The sequence below is a fragment of the Nematolebias whitei genome, chromosome 15, assembly GCF_014905685.2.
Source record: "Nematolebias whitei isolate Nwh7 chromosome 15, NemWhi1, whole genome shotgun sequence".
In the NCBI taxonomy this organism is placed as follows: Eukaryota; Metazoa; Chordata; class Actinopteri; order Cyprinodontiformes; family Rivulidae; genus Nematolebias; species Nematolebias whitei.
Window position 1 is genome coordinate 4,147,040 of NC_056512.1, and position 21,187 is coordinate 4,168,226.

Here is a 21,187-nt window from a genome sequence, read left to right on the forward strand (position 1 = left end):
CCCCCCCCCCCCCCCCCCCCGCGCGCGCGCATAATGTCGGCATCATTATGTGCTAGTGTGTGAGATTTTTTTCATTATCACGCTGTTGACCTTCAACCAGAGATTAACAGCGTGTTAGGAATTTTTTTGTCTCCAAACCCTATGTGTTATTTTTCACCACTTTTATTGTCTGTCCAAACAGGTCTCACTTGTAAATGAGTCTTCGAGGCTCAGTGTGACTTATCTGTTTAAATAAAGGTTGAATGAACTAATTATTTTTTTGTTGAAAACCATGCACTCTGCATCTACCGTAGTCGCTGTTCCACAAGCCGTTACTTTTGTCTCACACTTTGTACCACGCGGTTTATATGCAGGTGTCTTATTTATGTATTTTTTTTCACAATTTTCAAAATGTATATGTTTATATTTTATTTTGAAGGACTTTCGTCTGTCTCTTGGTAGCTTCTTGCCACTGACTAGCATTTTCCTTTGACGGAGTGGTGCGCTAGTGGCTCCCAGCACCCCGTCCCTCATGGGGACAGTCGTTTGTGACACAGAGAGAATGCCCTCAGGTAATTCAATGTACAAAGCCTTTTGCTCATGGTTTCCAATACCCAACCATAACTTTATCCACTCTGTCATCATGTGACCAGAAGTCTAATCTGAATGACCAACGAGGTTACCCTTGAGGACCATCCCCTAAAATAGACGTGAATTAATTTCTTCAAATCGTTCCCGTGTTGTTTATTGTATTTTGCGCTTCATGCACAGATCTGTTAATTTGTTCAGCGATAATGGAAAATGCACAGAGAATTTCTTATGATGCAGCTTTCATGTTAAAAGCGATCAATGCACTGTCGAGGAGGAAACGCCTTGCAGCCCGTAAGCTGCATCAACGTGTGTCGATGGTCGGGCATTGGAGACACAAAGCAGTCAAGTCTGGTACGTTTTAATAAAAGTTTTTTTTAATTATTTGAGTGTGACATCTTTCGGTGTCGGTAAATATACATTTAAATACCGGGATCTCATTTTAAAGTCACATCCGAACACGAAGCGGAGAAACAGAAGGGGTCTTTCACCCTTCCCTTTTGCATGAGAAAGACGGTGTGGAGCGGTGGACAAGTCGTCAGATTTATTTTTAAAGCAGTCAGTCAGTCAGACTGGTACACATTTAAATTGTTAGAAGTTAAGTTTTGCTGGAAGCCCGGTCTGGTCTACTCTGACTCATAACCTGGTTCAGAACAGATCATACTGTCTCATCTGCTCACAATAAGCGATCCCAGGGTCAACACCCGATAAGGCGTCATTTTTGTTTACTTGCTTCCAACACAGATAGATTTGCACAACACCCATTATCCACCATCAGAAACAGATAAGAGCAATGATGTCACACAGTCACCCCACTGATATGCTCTGCCGCCGCTTCCGGGTTAAGACGGGTTGGACGGATGCCTCAGCGCTGAGCTTGTACTTTTTCTTGCCTTATTGACATTAAATGGTAAATAGAATTTACTTCTCTTGATTTGATTGAATTTGTGTGAGTTTCCTTTCCACCTGGGAACAAAAGAACCGGAACGTGCCATGGTTGGACGGCTGACAAAACTGTGCTGTGACCCGGCAAAAAAGGTAAAAAAAAAGCTTTCAGTGTATGGTAAATATGTGTTTAAATACAAGTATCTCATTTAAGCTTAAACAGGGGCATTAAACAGAACAGCGGAGACAACCAGAGGGGAAAAAAGGACTGGGAGGGAGGGGCTGTTCCCCATTCCTTCCTCCCTGCTGTTCATATGAACAGTGCTGAGGAGAAATCACATCAAATTTATTTAGAAAGTACATTTAAAAACAGCAGTTAACAAAAGTGTTTACCAGTTATAATCAATGGTACTAATTTAATGAATATTTACCGCCTTCTTCTGGTACTATTTGACTTCCGGTAACATGACCTCGATAAGACTTGGTAAAATTTACTGGTAAATAATTTTTAAATACTTTCAGTTACGTGGGTGTTTGGCACTCTTCTGTCCAGTGATTATGCTTAGATAGTTGTGTTCATTTTGAATGTATAATGCTTATAACTATGATTCAGACAGCAAAGCTTCGTGACGATCTTGCAGTCTGAGCGAGTGTTGAAAGCAAGCTATATTCTGTGAAACACCATCTGCTGGCTGATTCTTGTACTACAACAAGAAACCTGCACACAGCAGGAGCAGTCTGGAGGACACAGATCCTGACAATGAACAGTGGATGCCTGCTGCTAAAGAAACAGAACGTCTTATTTATGTACAAAATTATGATTTATCTTATATTTAATAAATACGGCTTAGAGACAGGTGCGTTCTAAAGCCCAACAATTACGATACTTTTAATTTTTTAGCATGAGGTGACATTTTTGAGGGCTAACGTTGTCTTGTGACCTGCTCGTGACAATTCCATCATGTACATTGCGTATGTCATGATTTACGTATTGTATAATTTGTCAGACTGCCTTCTCCGGAATGAACAAAAGTAACAGACCGCTGAAGCCCCGGAGCTCGAATGTCCATCATAAAACTAACTTTACCGCGGTTTAATGTGGCGCTGTGGCTCTGCAGACATTGCACGTTGCTGTCTTGTTTTGTGGTGTTTCTAGTGTAAAATACTTCCACACAGCGGAAATGTTTCGATGAAAAGTTTGTTAGCTGTTAGCCACAGTGCTGCTAAGTCAGTCCTCATGTTGTAGCTGGCTGCAAACTATGAAATGGATTTCCTGAATGTGAGGCGGGTCTTATTACTCTGGACTCATGAGACACGCCTCCGTTCAGGAAATCCATTCCATAGCTTGAAGCCAACGTGCAGCGCAACCACAAACATGCATCGTGGATCGGAAATATCGGCAGGTTGGATCGGAAAATCCGATACGTAAAATATGCTGATAAAATTTGAAAATATGTTTATTTTGTAATTCCCCTTACAGGGGCCGGTCAGAGTCAACCAAAGGGCCGCATGTGACCCTGGGGCCGTACAATGCCCAGGTCTGCATTAGACCATAGTTTTTCACTGATTAACTTTTCAAGAGAAATGAAGCATTGTTTCAGTGAGTTGCAGGGCTACCAGATAACATTTGTCCACATCTGTTTCTGTGTTACCTGACAAAGCCATAGCCAGTTGCAGCTCCTGTCTTAGAAGTTCCAGAAGCTCAGTTACTCCTTCTTCTCCCTGCTCACACACACACACACACAAAAATACTTGGTTTCATTTTAAACCATCTCTTTGAAACATGAAACTATTAGAACAAGTTAGCTGAAGACGAGGCTCTCTTGAAAAATCAGAGAGGAACCTCACCTGACAGGCGAGGGCCCAGAGCACGGGGCGGCCGATGAATACAGCTTTGGCTCCAAGAGCCAAGGCCTTCAGGATATCCGTCCCTCGCCTCACTCCTCCATCCAGGTAGACCTCACAACGACCTTGAACTGCCTTCACCACCTCCTCCAGTACATCCAGCTGTATGCACACGCACACAAACATACACAGGCACGCACACACACACACACACACACACACACACACACACACACACACACACACAGAGTTCAAAACACATTAATGGGTTCTACAAGCTCTTTATTCACATTTATTTAGTCAGATGTTTTAAACCAGCCACTAGGGAGCACAAGCCAGTGTATCTCTTGTGCCGGTCCCAAGCCCAGGTAAATGGTGAGGGTTGTGTCAGGAAGGGCATTCGACATAAAACACTGCCAAAACTATAATGCGAGTTCATAAAAGCAAAACCATACCGGATCGATCAAGGTCCAGGTTAGCAACGACGGCCACTGGTGCTGTTGACAAACAGGGTGCCAGCGGAAATTGTGCTACTGTTAGTCTAAGACCACGAGGAGGGAAACATGTCAGGAGACAGAGGGAGAAGAGAAAAGTCAAGAATGTAGGATGGAGGGTTGCAACTCTAAATGTGGGGACAATGATAGGCAAAGGTAGAAAGCTGGCTGACATGATGCAGAGAAGGAAGGTAGATGTTTTTTGTCCAAGAGACCAAGTGGAAGGGCAGCAAGGCTCGCAGCATTGGAGCAGGGCTGGTGTGGATAGAAAGAGAAACGGAGTTGGGGTGGTGATGTAAGAGGCTGGCAAATAATGTAGTTGAAGTGAAAAGAGTGTAAGATAGGGTGATGTCCCTGAAGGTAGAAGAAGATGGTCTGACGCTAAACGTTGTCAGTGGTTATGCTCCACAGGTTGGATGTGATGTGGAGGAGAAAGATACATTTTGGAAAGATCTGGATGAGGTGATAAAGAGTATTCCCAGGGAGGAGAGAGTGGTGATCTGCCAGTAAGCACATTTATGAACACGTTCCGTCTGCATTTCACAACGAGGTGGTCCATGAAGCACTAACAGATAGTCCATTGTCCTAATAAGATGATGGTCAGCCAGCACAGTTCTGATAAGCTTTCACAGAAGTTGAGGAGGGGGGTTGCGATAGATGAAGCTTTTCCTTAGTTTACACATTTCCCAGGAGAATTTGATATGTCAGCCTGTTTTCGAGGCCAACTGAGGAGTCAGATTTACAAAAAAGTTGGGACACTAAACAAATTGTGAATAAAAACTGAATGCAATGATGTGGAGTTGGCAAATGTCAATATTTTATTTGTAATATAACATAGATGACAGATCAAAAGTTTAATCTGAGTAAATGTAACATTTTTAAGGAAAAATATGTTGATTCAAAAGTTCACAGTGTCAACAAATCCCAAAAAAGTTGGGACAAGTAGCAATAAGTGGCTGGAAAAAGGAAATTGAGCATATAACGAACTGCTGGAAGACCAATTAACACTATTTAGGTCAATTGACAACATGATTGGTATAAAAAGAGCTTCTCAGAGTGTCGTGTCTCTCAGAAGCCAAGATGGTAAGAGGATCATCAATTCTACCATTGTTGTGCAGAAAGATAGTGCAGCAATACCAGAATGGTGTTACCCAGCGTAAAATAGCAAAGACTTTTAAGTTATCATCATCAATTGTGCATAACATCATCAAAATATTCAGAGAATCTGGAACCAATCGCTGTGCGTAAGGGTCAAGGCCGTAAAACTCTACTGGATGCACGTGATCTCCGGGCCCTTAAACGTCACTGCACCTCAAACAGGAATGCCACTGTCAAAGAAATAACAGAATGGGCTCAGGAATACTTCCAGAAAGCATTGTCAGTGAACAAAATCCACCGTGCCATCCGCCGTTGCCAGCTGAAACTCTACAGTGCGAAGAGGAAGCCATTTCTAAGCAAGCTCAGATGTTTGCACTGGGCCAGGGGTCATTTAAAATGGAGTGTGGCAAAATGGAAGACTGTTCTGTGGTCAGATGAGTCACGATTTGAAGTTCTTTATGGAACACTGGGACACCATGTCATCCAGACCAGAGAGGACAAGGATAGCCCAAGTTGTTATCAACGCTCTGTTCAGAAGCCTGCATCACTGATGGTATGGGGTTACATGAGCGCTTGTGGCATGGGCAGCTTGCATGTCTTGAAAGGCACCATTAATGCAGAGAACTATATTCAGGTTCTAGGACAACATATGCTCCCATCTAGACGTCATCTCTTTCAGGGAAGACCCTGCATTTTTCTACAAGATAATGCCAGACCACATTCTGCAGCAATCACAACATCATGGCTATGTAGGAGAAGGATCCGGGTACTGAAATGGCCAGGCTGCAGTCCAGATCTTAGAGAACATTTGGCGCATCATAAAGAGGAAGAAGGCCCAAGACGATTGAACAGTTAGAGGTCTGTATTAGACATGAATGGGAGAGCGTTCCTATTTCTAAACTTGAGAAACTGGTCTCCTCTGTCCCCAGACGTCTGTTGAGTGTTGGAAGAAGATGGGGGGATGCCACACAGTGGTAAAAATGGACTTGTCCCAACTTTTTTGGGATTTGTTGACGCCATGAAATTTGGAAACAACAGATTGTTCCCTTAAAATGATACATTCTCTCAGTTTAAACTTTTGACCTGTGATTTGTGTTCTATTCTGAATAAAATATTAGATGTTGGCACCTCCACATCATTGCATTCAATTTTTATTCACAATTTGTTTAGTGCCACAACTTTTTTGGAATCCGGTTTGTAGATAAGATAAGCCACATTTGTTCATTTTTTCAGGTAGACTATTTTTCTTGTCAGCCTCGAGTCTTACTGATACTTTCAAGATCCAAAATGGCCAGATTAGAGTGCATTCTACTGGTCCGTGCTTACGAGCAGGGACCAGTATACCAACATACCAAGGTTGTTTTGTGCTGGCGAGTCCCAAAGCTGCAAGTGGCCTGCGTTTCACAAATCTCTTCCATCTTACGGTTTAGCTCGTAAATCAGTTGATTTTGAATCCTCAAAGCACGAACCAAACCTTCACATAGGCAGCAGCCTGACCAGGCCAGATTAGCTGCGGTTGTCTCCTTTGTATGTTGATAAACCAGAAACCAGACAATTCCAAATACAGGAAACCTGCTATCATAAATCCAATTAAATGCAATTTTGGCATCCTCGATTGACAGCAGAGATACACACATCACATTCCACTTTTCCAGAGATACATCCAGCTGCATGCATATCATCCGAGCAGACATAAGGGTTCTCCAGGACTCTGTCGCTTTGGTGAAAAAATTTTGTCATTTGCGTTGAAAGTCCAGTTGGTCAGATTCAAAACAATAGTTTTCATTTCGGAAGATGTGTAAAAATAGGAGCTCAGATACACAGGCAGAGAGCAAAAAAAGCAGGAGGAGAACAGGGAGAGGGAAGAGAATGTGTGTGCCTCATACCAGAGCGAGTGAGGGAAAAAAACACTTCCAAAAGAGAGAGAAGCATAGAGTGACCTTTGGAATGGAATTCCTTTATTGTCATTATACACAAGTACAATGAGGTTGAGAGCCACTCCTTTTTTAAGTCAAGTCAAGTCAACTTTATTTATAGAGCACATTTAAAACAGAACCTGTTATCAAAGTGCTTAACAACAACAACAACAACAACAACAACAACAACAACAACAACAATCAATGAGAGTAAAATTAAAGACACATACATATATATATATATATATATATATATATATATATATATATATATATATATATATATATACACAATGCACTAATAATAATAACTGAAGAATTAAATAAAAGTATTTAAAACAGAGGGTCACAGATTAAAAAAAACACTAGATCAATTTACACTGTGTGAAATGCCTGCAAGAACAGATGTGTTTTAAGCAGGGATTTGAAGTAAGGAAGGGAGGTGGCCTGCCTGATGTTGGGGGGCAGGTTGTTCCAGAGTTTGGGACCCATGACTGAAAAAACCTGATCTCCTCTAAGCTTTTCAGTGCAAACATGTTTAAAAACATACCTAAAAAGATAAAAAAATATAATGCAATATAGATATAGCACTATGAAAGTAAAAATAAAAGTTATTTCACAATTATATAAATTTGAATATTGTACATTATGAATATTAGTAAGGTAATTAAGAGGTAAGGTAATTAAGAGTATGAAATGTCAGTAGTGTTGCACAATAGAAGTCCAGGGGTTTGGGAGGTTAGACTATTAAATCAGTGCATATGTGAGTTCAGTGTGGTGATGGCTTTTGGGAAAAAACAGTTCTTGAATCTGTTTGGTCTTATTCTGATGCAACTGTAGCACTTCCCAGAAGGTAACAAGTCAAACAGTTCAAAACCCGGGTGAGAACTGTCCTTAATTATGCTTTCTGCTCTGTTGAGGCAGCGTGATGTGTAAATGTCCATCAGGGAGGGGAGAGGGCAACCAATTATCTTTTGTGCTGTCTTGACTACTCTCTGAAGCCTCTCCCTGTCAGCCAGGGTGCAGCTGCCGTACCATACTGAGATACAGTATGTCAGCAGGCTCTCGATGGACGAGCGTTAGAAGGTCAATAGCAATTTGTTGTTCAGGTTGTGCTTCCTAAGGACTCTCAAGAAGTGTAGTCTCTGCTGAGCCTTCTTGATGACGGCTGTGGTGTTCTCTTTCCAGTTAAAGTCAGCGGGGATAAGGACACTGAAAAACCAGAAAGTGTGAACCCTCTTCATGCACTCACCATTGATGTAAAGGGGGACTAGGTTGGTGCTGTGCTTTCTGAAATCGATAATCATCTCTTTGGTTTTTTGATGTTCAGAGCCAGATTTTTCCTCTGAGCACCAGGTCGCTAGCTCCAGAATCTCCTGTCTGTAGACTCTCTTCTCCCTTAGAGATTAGTCCGACCACTGCGGTGTCATCGGCAAATTTGACGATGAGGTTGTTGTTGTGGACCGTGCTGTAGGCGTGGGTGTAGAGACAGTACAGCAGGGGGCTCAGCACACAGCCCTGTGGGGAGCCAGTGCTCAGCGTACAAGTGGAGGAGAGGTGGGTGTCAAGTCTTACAGATTAAGGTCGATTGGTTAGGAAATTTTTTATCCAGGCACATGTGGTGGGGGGGAGGCCGAGATTGTCCAATATATTTATAAGAATGGCTGGAATGATTGTATTAAAGGCCAAGCTGTAATCCACAAACAACATTCAAACATAGCTGTGCTGCTGTTCCAGGTGGCTCAGCGCAGTGTGGAGAGCTACTGCAGTAGCATCCTCTGTGGACCTGTTGGTGCGATATGCAAACTGGTTGGGGGTCAAAGTTTGGAGGGAGATAGTCCTTGATGTGCTGGAGAACCAGTCTCTTGAAGCACTTCATGATTACCGGAGTGAGAGCCACCGGTCAGTAATCATTCAGGCTGGTGATAGTAGATTTTTTTTCAGCACTGGGATGATAGTTGCCGATTTCAAGCAGGGAGGGATGATTGCCTGGTCCAGGGAAAGACTGAAAATTCTGGTGAAAGTATGGGGCGAGCTGGAGGGCACATGCTCTTAGCACCTTGCCAGGTACTTCCTTCGGGCCAGTAGCTTTCCTGGGGTTCAATGATTGGAGCGAACGTCTAACATCATGCTCTCGTACAGTGAATGGAGTGGTGCAGTAACCAGGTGGATGTGGGGGCCGAGCTGGATCAGATGAGTGCTGCTGTGGTACTTCAAAGCGTGCAAAGAAGCAGCTCCTCTGCTAGTGATGCACCCAGGTCTTCTGTTGTCACATCACAGCCTCTATAGTTTGTGATGTTTTTTATGCACTTCCACACCTCCCGTGAGTTGTTACTGGACAGATGGGACTCTATACTCTTTTTATAGTCAATCTTTGCAGGTTTTTATTCCCTTATTCAGCTTGGCTCGAGCGGCTCGGTACAAAGCTCTGTCACCTGACCTGAAGGCAGTATCACGGGCTCTGAGGAGTGTGCGGACCTGGCTGGTCATCCACAGTTTCTGGTTGGGGTAAACTCGAATGTTTTTGTCCATAGTCACATTTCCAATGCAGAACTTGATGTAGTCCAGTACCGTTCCTGTGTATGTTTCCATCTCCTGATGTTCAAGTAAGTCCCAGTCAATTTGTTCAAAACAATCCTTTAGTTCTCCTGATGCATGCTCAACGTCCTGTAGTCCTGTCCTGTAGTTCATTACCAGTTCAGGTTGTAACAGTTTTTGTGATAGGCCTTTGGGAGTACAGTCTTCAGGTTAGCCTAACTGAAATCTCCTGCAATTAGATGAACGCCGTCAGGATGTGCCCTCTGCTGTTCATTTATGGTGTTCAGCAGGAGAGAGAGCGCCGTATTTACATTGGCGTCAGGTGGTAAATACACAGCAGTAATTAACACTACTGTTAGCTCTCTTGATAGAAAAAAAATATCGGCATCTCACAGATATGTACTCGAGGTCTGGGGAACAGTAATTGACTATAATTGTCCCATTGTTACACCAGCTCTCATGCACGTAAATACAGAGCCCCCCACCCCTGCTCTTACCGGAGTCCTCAGTCCTGTCCCAGCATAGCAAAGTGCGGCCTGCTAGCTGCATGATAGCATTGGGTATCCTGGAGTGAGTCAAGGTTTTGGTGATCATCAGAACACAGCAGTCACAAACATAGCGATTATCAACGAGTTGTAATTTCAAGTAATCCGTTTTATGCACCAGGGATCTAGCATTGCAGAGATAAAGGCTCGGTAGAGGAGGATTGTGAGGTTGTGATTTTAGCCTTAACATAATGCCAGATCTGCAGTCTCGATTCTGTTTCCTCTCTCTTATCTGTCTGTGCCGTCTCCTAGGCCTGACAACGATCCATAGGGAGCCCGGTGATCTTGCTATTTCATCTGGGATGTTAAGAGTGTAATAAAATTCACTCGAAACAGATATTTGGTGCTACTCACCCATGTCCAAAAGGGTCTGGTGTCCATAGTTGATGTTTGCAAACTTGGCAATGCAAACACAAAAGAGAAGGACATTCAACATTAAACAACATTAAATAACATTAAAAAGTACTGAAAGGGAGAGCTGTGAGCCGCTGCAACCATGCGTGCCGCCATTTTGTTAGAGAGGTAAATCTTATATACTGTAATAGTGAAGGCAGGAGTATGCAGGTAGGCTACATTCTGTGTAGAAGAAGAAACCTGAGGGAGATTGGGGACTGTAAGGTTGAAGCAGGGAAGAGCGTGGCCAGACAGCATATGGCTGTGTGTAGAATGTTTGTTGCTGTGAAGAAGAGAAAAAGAGTTAAATCAGAAAAGAAAACCAAATGGTGGAAGCTGAAGAAGGAAGAATGTTGTGAGAAAATCAGAGAGGAGCTGTTAAAGGCTCTGGGTGGTAAGAAAGAGTTTCCAAGTGACTGAGCTACTACAGCAACAGTAATTAGAGAGACAGGTATGAAGATACTTGGTGTGTCATCTGGACATAGAATAGATGATAAGGAAACTTGGTGGTAGAATAATGAAATGCAGGAAGCTATTCGAAGAAAGAAGTTACCCAAGAAGAAATATAACAGAAAGAACTGAAGAGAGGAGACAGGAATGCAAGTAGATGCAATGTAGAGCAAAGAGGGAGGTGGCAAAGGCAAAGCAGAAGGTGTATGATGTGTTGTATGGGAGGATGGACACTAAAGAGGATGAGAAGGACTTGTACAAATTGGCGAGAGTGAGGGATCAGGCTTGAAAGGATGTGCAGCAGGTTAGGCTTGTTAAATATAGGAATGGTAATATTCATTCAGCAGGATTTTCAGCAAGAAACATTCACACTTGTATTTTCACAGGAAATGCAATATCTCTAGTTAAAAATAGGAATGGTAATGTTCAAACAAGTAAGGAGAGTGTGACGGGAAGATGGAAGGAGTAGTTTGAGGAGCTAATGAATGAAGCTGCTTTCTCTGTTGGTGACGTTGCACGTTCGTGGTGAGACATATTGTGTCACTTCCTGTTTGTCTGTTGGTAGCTTGAGTGAATTGTTTGCTCGAGTCGTCTCTGTTTTCTGGATTTATCTGTCTTTTGCACAGTTTTTCATTCTAGTTGTCAATAAAAGTCACTTGGTGGAAGCAGTCTGTTCCTCATGAGCAGGCATGACTTGGACCTGTGTGCTCGTCCGGGCCTGCTAAGCTGATTGGAAACAGATGCTGGGAGCACACACTTACACAAGCACACATGCACATACACACACATGCAGTCACGCTTGGACACACAGGCAGGCAGAGAGAGGAACCGAGGAGCAGAAGACGACTTTTCTTTCTAATAAAATTGTCAGTTCTCAGATGAATAAAAATGATGTTTATTATAATCAAAAAACAAGTAAATAATCAAGTGATACTATAACCTTTGTGATTTTAAAGAGTATTCTGTTTTAAGTTTGTTCATGATGTTAGAAATTTAGGAAAAGAACACTGTGTTCTCAGAAATGTTTCAGAAGTATGTTGTGAGTGCAAAAGTTACACAAGCAGAAGTATTTTGCAATGACAAGGCCTTGAAAAACGGCTCTGAGCAGACCAGAAAAAGCAACTCAGAATTACTCAGGCATATTCGAATGAGTTACACCCAGATTTTAATATAAATGAGGAATGATAACAAATTCTCATAGACATGCCTGTAAATCGGCACTAAGCCCAGCCCAAAAAAGGTTGGGTTTGTACCAGTGGCATGATCTTTTTGGAAGTGTCAGTCAAAACCTCACCCTGTAAAAACAGATGACTCTGTGAAACCGAGGCTGTTGGGACCACCGACTCGTGGGGATGTAACGAACAAGACTGTTTGTGCCACCGGACGCGTGTGGGATATAAGACAAGTGTTTGGACGGTTCCAGCTGAAAGAAGATCGGGGGCGAATCTGTTGGAATAAGCTTCATTTGGAGTTATTTTTCTACCTTCAGCCCGGATTATATGCCTAACCCCTATTCTTCAAATTCAGATCAGCTGTGAGGACCAGAAATGGCCCGCATTCAAGAGCGAATGGGGAAATTTGCTCGTTGCTGAATTGGACTTTGGAGGAATTCCACCAAGAGATAACAAAATGGTAAGGAGACGTTTCACCAAAATTGTCCTTCATAAAACCTTATTTCAAATTAAGGCGTTAGCACATGAATTGGCCGGCATAAAGATCAGTTATATTATAAATCTGGTTGCTCAGAGTTGTAGAAAGGTTGTCATTGTAGCGAGAGATAATGTATTGGGTCAGGTGAAGAGTGTGGGTAAACTGTGTGAGTTCTGGTGTGCCTGAGTGAGTCAGTGCGAGGCCGGCCAGGAGAAAGACATCTGAGGCCGAACAGACTGAAGTCCACAAGCTATCCTCAAGCCCTCCACAGGGGCAGAAATCTACCTTGCCCAGGAAAGGTCAACAACTGGAAAATGACTAAGGAATTAGTATAATTCATTATGTAACCTTTTTGTAATCAAATGTAATCATTACTGTGCATACCGCTGTTCCCCTGCAAAATCATTGATTAAAGCAAAGCAAAACGTAAAATTCTGTATTCTTATTTCAACACCCCTTTGTTCATGGAAGTGGAAGACTTGGTTTAGAGAAACAACAGAAGCACGGGAGGTTTTAAAAGGTTTCCTAGCTTTGATTATAAAACAACATCCAAGAGTCTTATGCCTAGATTCTAAGCAAAGCCAGATTGGATAACAATTGCAACGCTAAACCATGAGATGAGCTACCGTTAACTTGTGCTTCCTCGTCTGCTAAACATCCCCACTCATGCTGCTAGGTCGAGCGAGGCACGAGGTGAGACTTTGGGTGTGGTGCAAGGATCGTAGGTAGTTAACAGTCTGGGTGAATTATCTCAATACAGCCTTAGACTAAGAACTGTCCTGGGAAACAGCTGCGGGTAATACCTGAGCCTTGGGATTAGTTCAGAGACCCGTTAGAGGAGAAGGCTGCGGTGAGGGCGTGGCACGTGTCCTGTGTTTAACTCACTCGGGTAAGCAAAACAAGTTCAAAAACACACTTAGTACAGCTGTTTTCTACTGTTGGATAGTGCTTAAAACACCTTTTATCTTTCAATACTTCTAAGATTTTATTGGTGTATTTGGCTCTGCTGGCTTTGCTAGCTCTTGCTAGTATTAGTTTAGCATGGCTGCTGCTTCTCTCCCTGCTTCCTCTGTTCTCACTTGTTCCATGTGTCAGATGTTTAGCTACTCCTCTGCTTCCTTTAGTGGTAATGATACATGTAACAAATGTAGTCTTATGGTAGCTTTGGAGGAGAGGCTGGAGTGCTAAGGCTAAGCCCCCAGTTCACCACCATCCCATTCACGTTGCTAATCGATTTTCCTCGCTCAGTGACACACCTGCTGAGAAACAGACCCTGGTTATTGGAAGCTCCATAGTCCGAAACGTGGCTTTAGGGACTCCAGCGGCCATAGTTAAATGCATTCGGGGGACCAGAGCGGGCGACATAGAATCATATTTGGAACTGCTAACTAAGGCTAAGGCTAAATACAGTAAGATTGTTATTCAAGTCGGCAGTAATGACACCCGGTTATGCTAATCGGTGGTCACTAAAATTAATGTTGCTTCGGTGTGTGACTTTGCTAAAACCATGTTGGACTCTGTAGTTTTCTCTGGCCCCCTCCCCAACCTGACCAGCGATGACATGTTTAGCCATATGTCGTCGTTTAACCGCTGGGTTCCAGGTGGTGTTCTGACAACGATGTGGGCTACATAGATAACTGGAGTTCTTTCTGGGGAAAACCTGGTCTGATGCGGAGAGATGGCATCCATCCCACTTTGGACGGAGCCGCTCTTCTTTCTAGAAATATGGCTGATTTTGTTTATCCCCCAAATTATTGACAACCCAGGGTCCAGTCCAGGAAGCAGAGTTGTAGTCCTCCACCCCTCTCTGCTGCTTCTCCTCTGTTACCCACCCACACCCCCATTGAAACAGTGTCAACTCGCCCACGGCTCAAATTAAATAAACCAAAAATCAGCTCTAAAAATATAAACCATAAAAATCTGATTAAAATAAACACAGTTACTTTACCAGAGCAAAATCATATAATCATTAAATGTGGATTATTGAACATCAGATCTCTTTCCTCTAAATCCCTGTTAGTTAATGAACTGATAACTGATCATCATATTGATTTATTGTGTCTGACAGAAACTTGGCTACAACAGGAGGATTTTGTTAGTATAAATGAATCCACTCCTGTTAATTGTTTAAATTTTCATGTTCCTAGAACAAGTGGCCGAGGTGGAGGAGTAGCTTCTATTTTTCAGTCAGGATTATTGATTAATGCCAAACCAGTTATTAGTTATGATTCATTTGAATCACTGTCCCTCAGTCTTTCTCATCCAAAATGGAAATCAGAAAAGCCACTTTTACTAGTTGTTATATATCGTCCACCAGGAGCTTACTCTCAGTTTTTGTCTGAGTTCTCAGAATTATTAACTGACTTTTTATTAAATACTGATAAAACCATCATAATGGGTGATTTCAATATTCATGTAGATGTTGAAAGTGATAGTTTAAGCATAGCCTTTAATAATTTAATAGACTCATTTAGTTTTACCCAAAACGTCCGCACATCTACTCATTCTTATCATCACACTCTTGATTTAGTTCTGACCTATGGTATAGAGATTAAGGACTTGGTAATAGTTCTTCAAAATCCTATTCTGTCCGACCATTTTTTAATAACCTTTGAGTTTACAATAAATGACTACACAGTCACTGAGAGTAAATTTCATCTCAGCAGGTTCTTATCAGAAAATGCTGTAACCAAATTTAAACAATTTCTTCCATCATTGTTTTCCTCTGTCTTGCAGAGAAATGCATCAGAGAACAGAGACTTAGATCATCTAGTTGATCATCTTACAACTTCAATGCAAACTTCACTTGATAAAATTGCTCCACTGAAAAAGAAAGTAATCAATCAGAGGAAACTGGCTCCTTGGTTCAATTCTGAGTTACGTACTTTAAAGCAGGCATCTAGAAACCAGGAGAGAAAATGGCGCTCTACTAATGTTGAAGAATTTTATTTAACTTGGAAAGATAGTCTGCTAACATATAAAAAAGCTCTCCGTAAAGCTAGAACTTTATATTACTCATCTTTAATAGAGGAGAATAAAAATAACCCTAGGTTTCTGTTTAGTACTATTGCTAGACTAATTAAAAGTCCCATTTCTGTTGAACCATGTATCCCTACAACTATAAGTAGTGATGACTTCATGAGATTCTTTATAAATAAAATTATTTCAATTAGAGAGAAAATTCAAACCATCCTTCCTTCTACTATCTCTAGTCCCCTGTCAAATGAGACAACTTTAAAAATTTCACTAGAGCCTGATTTATGTTTGGACAGTTTTTGTCCTGTTGAGCTCTGAATTGTCAAAAATAATAACCTCATCCAAACCATCCACATGCCTGCTAGATCCCATCCCAACCAGACTGTTTAAAGAGGTATTTCCCCTAATTAATGTCCACATTTTGGATCTACTTAACTTGTCTTTAATGAATGGTTATGTACCACAGCGCTTTAAGGTTGCTGTAATTAAACCTTTACTTAAGAAGTCTGACCTTGATTCAGAAATTCTGGCCAACTATAGACCTATATCTAATCTAACTTTTATCTCAAAAATTCTAGAGAAAATAGTTGCAGGTCAGTTGTGTGAACATCTACAAAGAAATAATCTGTTTGAAGAGTTTCAGTCAGGGTTTAGAGCTCATCATAGCACAGAAACAGCACTAGTAAAAGTCACTAATGATATTCTCATGGCCTCAGACAATGGACTTGTGTCTATACTGGTCCTGTTAGACCTCAGTGCTGCATTTGATACAGTTGATCACAATATTTTACTACAGAGGCTTGAATATGATGTTGGGATTACAGGAACAGATCTAAAATGGTTTAAATCATATCTTTCTGATAGATTCCAGTTTGTAAATGTAAATAATAAATCTTCTTCATACACCAAAGTTAGTCATGGAGTTCCTCAGGGCTCAGTGCTTGGGCCAATACTCTTTACTTTATATATGCTTCCATTAGGTAAAGTTATTAAACAGCATGGGATAAATTTTCATTGTTATGCTGATGACACACAATTATATTTGTCCATTAAACCCAATGAATCCAATCAGCTACTTAGACTACAAACATGTCTTAAAGATATAAAAACCTGGATGACCCTTAATTTTCTCCTGTTGAACACAGACAAGACTGAGGTTTTGTTTTTTGGACCTGAGTTACGGGCTGTTCAGTCCCTTTACAAGCGGTGTGAGAGTTTTGTTTACATTTCTGGTAGTAAATCAGACCCATTCAGGGTGGGAGTTGGACTCCACCAGGGCTGCACGTTGTCACCGATTCTGTTCATAACTTTTATGGACAGAATTTCTCTATGCAGCCAAGGTACGGATGGTTTCCAGTTTGGTGGCCTCAGGATTCCATCTCTGCTCTTTGCAGATGATGTTGTCCTGTTGGCGTCATCGTGCTGTGATTTTCAGCTCTCACTGGAGCAGTTCGCAGCCGAGTGTGAAGTGGCTGGGATGGGAATCAGCACCTCCAAATCTGAAGCCATGATCCTCAACCGGAAAAGGGTGGATTGCTCTCTCCAGGTCGAGGGTGAGGTTCTGCCTCAAGTGGAGGAGTTCAAGTATCTCTGGGTTTTGTTCACGAGTGAGGGAAGATAGATTGGTGCAGCATCTGCAGTATTGCGGACTCTGTACCGGACCATTGTGGTGAAGAGAGAGCTGAGCTCTAAGGCAAAGCTCTCTGTTTACCGGTCGGTCTACAAAGTACGTTCCTACCCTCACCTATGGTCATGAGCTCTGGGTAGTGACCGAAAGAATGAGGTTGTGGATACAGGCAGTTGAAACAAGTTTTCTCCGCAGGGTAGCTGGACTCTCCATTAGTGACAGGGTGAGAAGTTCAGTTGTCCGGGAGAGACTTGGAGTAGAATTGCTGCTCCTCCATGTCAGAAGGAGCCAGTTGATGTGGTTCGGGCATCTGGTAAGGATGCCCCCTGGGCGCCTCTCTAGGGAGGTGCTTCGGGTATGTCCAACTGGTAGGAGACACCGGGGAAGATCCAGGACACGCTGGAGAGAATATGTCTCTCGGTTGGCCTGGGAACACCTTGGAGTCCACCCAGAAGAGTTGGAAGAGGTGGCTGTGAAAAAAAGATGTCTGGGCCTCCCTGCTCGAGCTGCTGCCCCCACGACCCAACTATGGAATAAGCGGAAGATGATGGATGGATGGAGCGATTGATCATTTTCCCTGATAAATTCTTCACATGAAGAATAACCTGCTCATTTTATGTTGTTTATTTAACCATACGGTCCACAAAATTTACATATTTGAATCCAGTGATGTTAATTTAAGCATGTATGTTTTAATAAAGGGGTTATAAGCTACGGTGTAATGTTAGAAATGTGTCTTTTCGTAATAACTCAGTAAATCTGGTAATGCTCAGATGTCCCAGCTTTTCACCAGCCTTGAATGCAGCATTACTCTTGTGAATCTGGAGCAGCAAGAGTCTCCAAAGTCACATTAACAGGCAAGTTGAGCCGTGCGCTCATGTCGACTGATTCGTCCACAGCAGGTGATTTGTGCACGTGTATTTAACCATTTTATGTGCAGAATATTCCTACTTGTGCAAACTGAAATTAGTACATTTGAAAAACTTTTCATGCTTTTGTGACTCTTGTGGCATGCTTGGGAGACTACTTTTGAAACTAATTTATCTTCATACACATTCTTCTATTGACAGTATGACACACACACACACACACACACACTTACACACACTGACCGTTGCAGGAACCCCATCAAGTTGTCGAGCTCCGTGATTGGACACCAGGATGCCACTGACCCCATAATTAACAGCCTTAGCAGCATCTTCACCTGCAGTGTTAAGAAACAAGTTTTAAATGTTGAATTAGTCACCAATATTTTACTATTTGAACATCTGTTACAAATTTTACAACTAAATGTCTGTGTGGCACTTCTAATGCAAGACCATCGTCCTACTGGTCTCACAAAATAAAACACCATCCCAACAGTTTTTTTTCTTCTTCTTCTGGCGGCTCCCTTCTTCAGGGTTGCCACAGCGAACTAAGTCGCAGGAAGACTTGGCTTTTTCTTAATTTTTTATTTTTTAATGCCGGATGGCCTTCCTGACACAACCACAGACCACAGAGCTACCACAGCCCTCTGTGTGGAGCAGAGAGCTGCCCTCGGGGGCGTCCGGGGAAGTGATGGTGGGGGTTGAGGGCCTTGTTCAAGGGCCCAGAGTGGAGCAAATGAGGATGGAGGCAGGTGTGACTGCTTCACTTATCCCACCCACATTTTGATGTTGTCGGTACCGGGAGTTGAACCAGCGATCTTCTGATCACAGACTCACCTTCTGTAACCTCTGCGCCATCACTCCCATCATCCCAACAGTAGCATTTAGAATCATACACTTACTGCCCACTGCACTGTTTTAACAATCAGCTCATGGGTCTTTCATAAGGCAGCAACTCAACGTCTTTATGCTTGTAGATGTGGTGAAGACGGGCTGAAGGTCAAATCAGACAGCAAAACAAAAGGAAAGTGATTTTAGTGATTTTGAACGTTCTTATTGGTCTGAATATTTGATCTGCTGCAATTATTACACACAATCATTTCTAAGGTTTACAGAAGATGGTCAGAGATCAGAGAATAATGGGCTGGAGATGGAAGCAGGGCAACAAGAGCTCAATCAATCATTTGTTTCTTCTGAGGTCTGAAGACACCGTGTCCGAACCCAAAATAACCTTTGGGGTGTGGTGGAACAGGAAACTGGCATCATGGATGTGCAATGGAGAAGGGAGTACTTACTACTGGTTTAAAATGGGGCACCAGATAGAAACGATTAATCAACAAGATTCAGATTACTTCATTTTACCCCTTTTGTTTATCAGATCTCAAAAGCCGAGGACTGAATCCATTTATTTCAGGGAAATTTCATTATTTTACCAAAAGTAGATATACCAATGTTGCCTTTTGACATTTCAATACAAATTTAAATAAATAAAATAAAATAAAATAAAAAATCAGCACAACAAAAATAAAATTAACACTAAAAATCTAAGAACAATATTCTGAGTTTTAGCATCAAGTGAATAAATGTGAAAAATTCAAACTTGTTTTAAAGTTTTATTCACTTAATGACAAAAAAAAAATCACTGTGATGCCACTTTAATTGGGGATATGTGACTTATCTGTGCTGCTGATTATCCATGCTGCTGATCTCTTGCCTTTATGCTGCTGTATTCATGCTCGGGCTGCTGTTTTAATGATTTACTTTATTAATGTTTAGCGTACATTGTAGAGGTTTAGCGTTGGTTTAGCGTATATCTTAGATCCTTGTATACTGTTTCTTTTAATACTTTACATTTTATGCTATTTTTGGGTGTAACTGGGACCTTCAGTACACTTTTTCGTTCCACCTCATGTACCACATGTGTTGCGAATGACAATAAAGATATTTGAACTTGACAAGTACAGCATTGACAGCAAGACTTAACCCTTTATCATCTGAAATAATACACTGATTATAACTTTATCTAAAATATAAACATCTTTTGAACAGGGTGTTTCAATTAGGATCTGTTTAGGTTTTACACATGCATGACTTTGGATCATGTAGACCAGGGCTATTCAACTAAATTGCTCAGGGGGCCACAGTTACTGAAAGCCAAGAGCTCAGGGGACAGACATCCAGCAGTTATTGTCATCAAATAAGTTTGTTTTATGGTTGAAAATCTAGTTTTATTTCAAAATGAACCTATTGGTGGGCCACATTTGGTCCCCAGGCCTCCAGTTGAATAGCCCTGATTTAGACCATTTTTTATAAAAGTTAACTTTGTAATTTAGGTCAGGAAACTGTTGATAATTCTGTCAGATTAGTTGAGGAAAGATCATATTAGAAGGGAGCATTTTGTAAATCAATTTGTGTCAGCCTAAAGTACGATTGCTCATCAGTATTATTGGTTTCCTCTTCAGGTGCCTTACTGGCTGTGTGGCCAGCTGTTTCTCCGTCTTTGGATGAATCCTGAGAGGTTGATGGGACCTCAGCAGAATGACAGTGACGAGGCAGGTTGGGGCCAACATCTGATGATGGTCAGCATTTCGTCCAAGGTCACCTGAGGTCGCTGTGATGGCTTTGATGGTTCTGGAGCATTCAGCAAAGAACTGGAGCTGCATCTATGAACAATCTATGCTTTCCTGATGGAAGATGGAAATCCAAGATGGAAATCAGCAATGAGTTTAGAGAAGCAAACTATTTAAGACAGCAGCCACGCTGAGCATCCCAGCAACTTTCATAAAAACAACAGATTGTGCAATGCTCTGAGAAATTACACAAAACCAACAAAAGAAGCCTGGCATTGAAGCCGGGGTGATGCAAAGTGTACACAACACTCTGTCCAGGGATGATGCACATGTGAATTAAGTTTCATTAAATTATCTTGAGCAGAGCAGGAGTTAAGCACGAGATCAGAAGAAGCTGACTGACAGATTCCATAATGCACCTGCCTTTTGATGGGCGTATATTTAAAACTGTACCTTTTTCTTGAACTACACAAGCTTCAGTTAGAAAGTTAAAGATTAAATTTAATGCCAATACAAATAAAAACAAACTGAAATCATTTGTTTAGAAAGGTGTCATTGTTTCAGGAAGTTTGGACCCATGAATGTTGACTTTTCTAAACGAAATGCTGACATAGCAAGCAAAATCTACTTCGAAAAGTTGGAAGACAATCACCAGAAACGCAAGGAACACAGCACGCCAAACTGGACGTAGGAATGGTGCTAACTGAGAGAGAGTGACAGGTGGCACAGAGGAACACAGAGGAACACAGAGGAACACAGAGGAACAC

At 41.9% G+C, this 21,187-nt stretch overlaps 1 protein-coding gene across 1 annotated transcript in view; it reads right to left on the reverse strand.

The window, feature by feature from the left end:
• Nucleotides 1–21,187, reverse strand: part of hao1 (hydroxyacid oxidase (glycolate oxidase) 1) — a 104,186-nt gene that overhangs the window by 17,968 nt on the left and 65,031 nt on the right. Inside the window, exons 5-7 of the mRNA XM_037688786.1 lie at nucleotides 18,097–18,188; nucleotides 3,301–3,459; nucleotides 3,105–3,174 (exon numbers count right to left, since the gene is read on the reverse strand). Of these exons, the coding sequence (XP_037544714.1) occupies nucleotides 3,105–3,174; nucleotides 3,301–3,459; nucleotides 18,097–18,188 (321 nt within the window). The remainder of the gene's footprint in view (nucleotides 1–3,104; nucleotides 3,175–3,300; nucleotides 3,460–18,096; nucleotides 18,189–21,187) is intronic.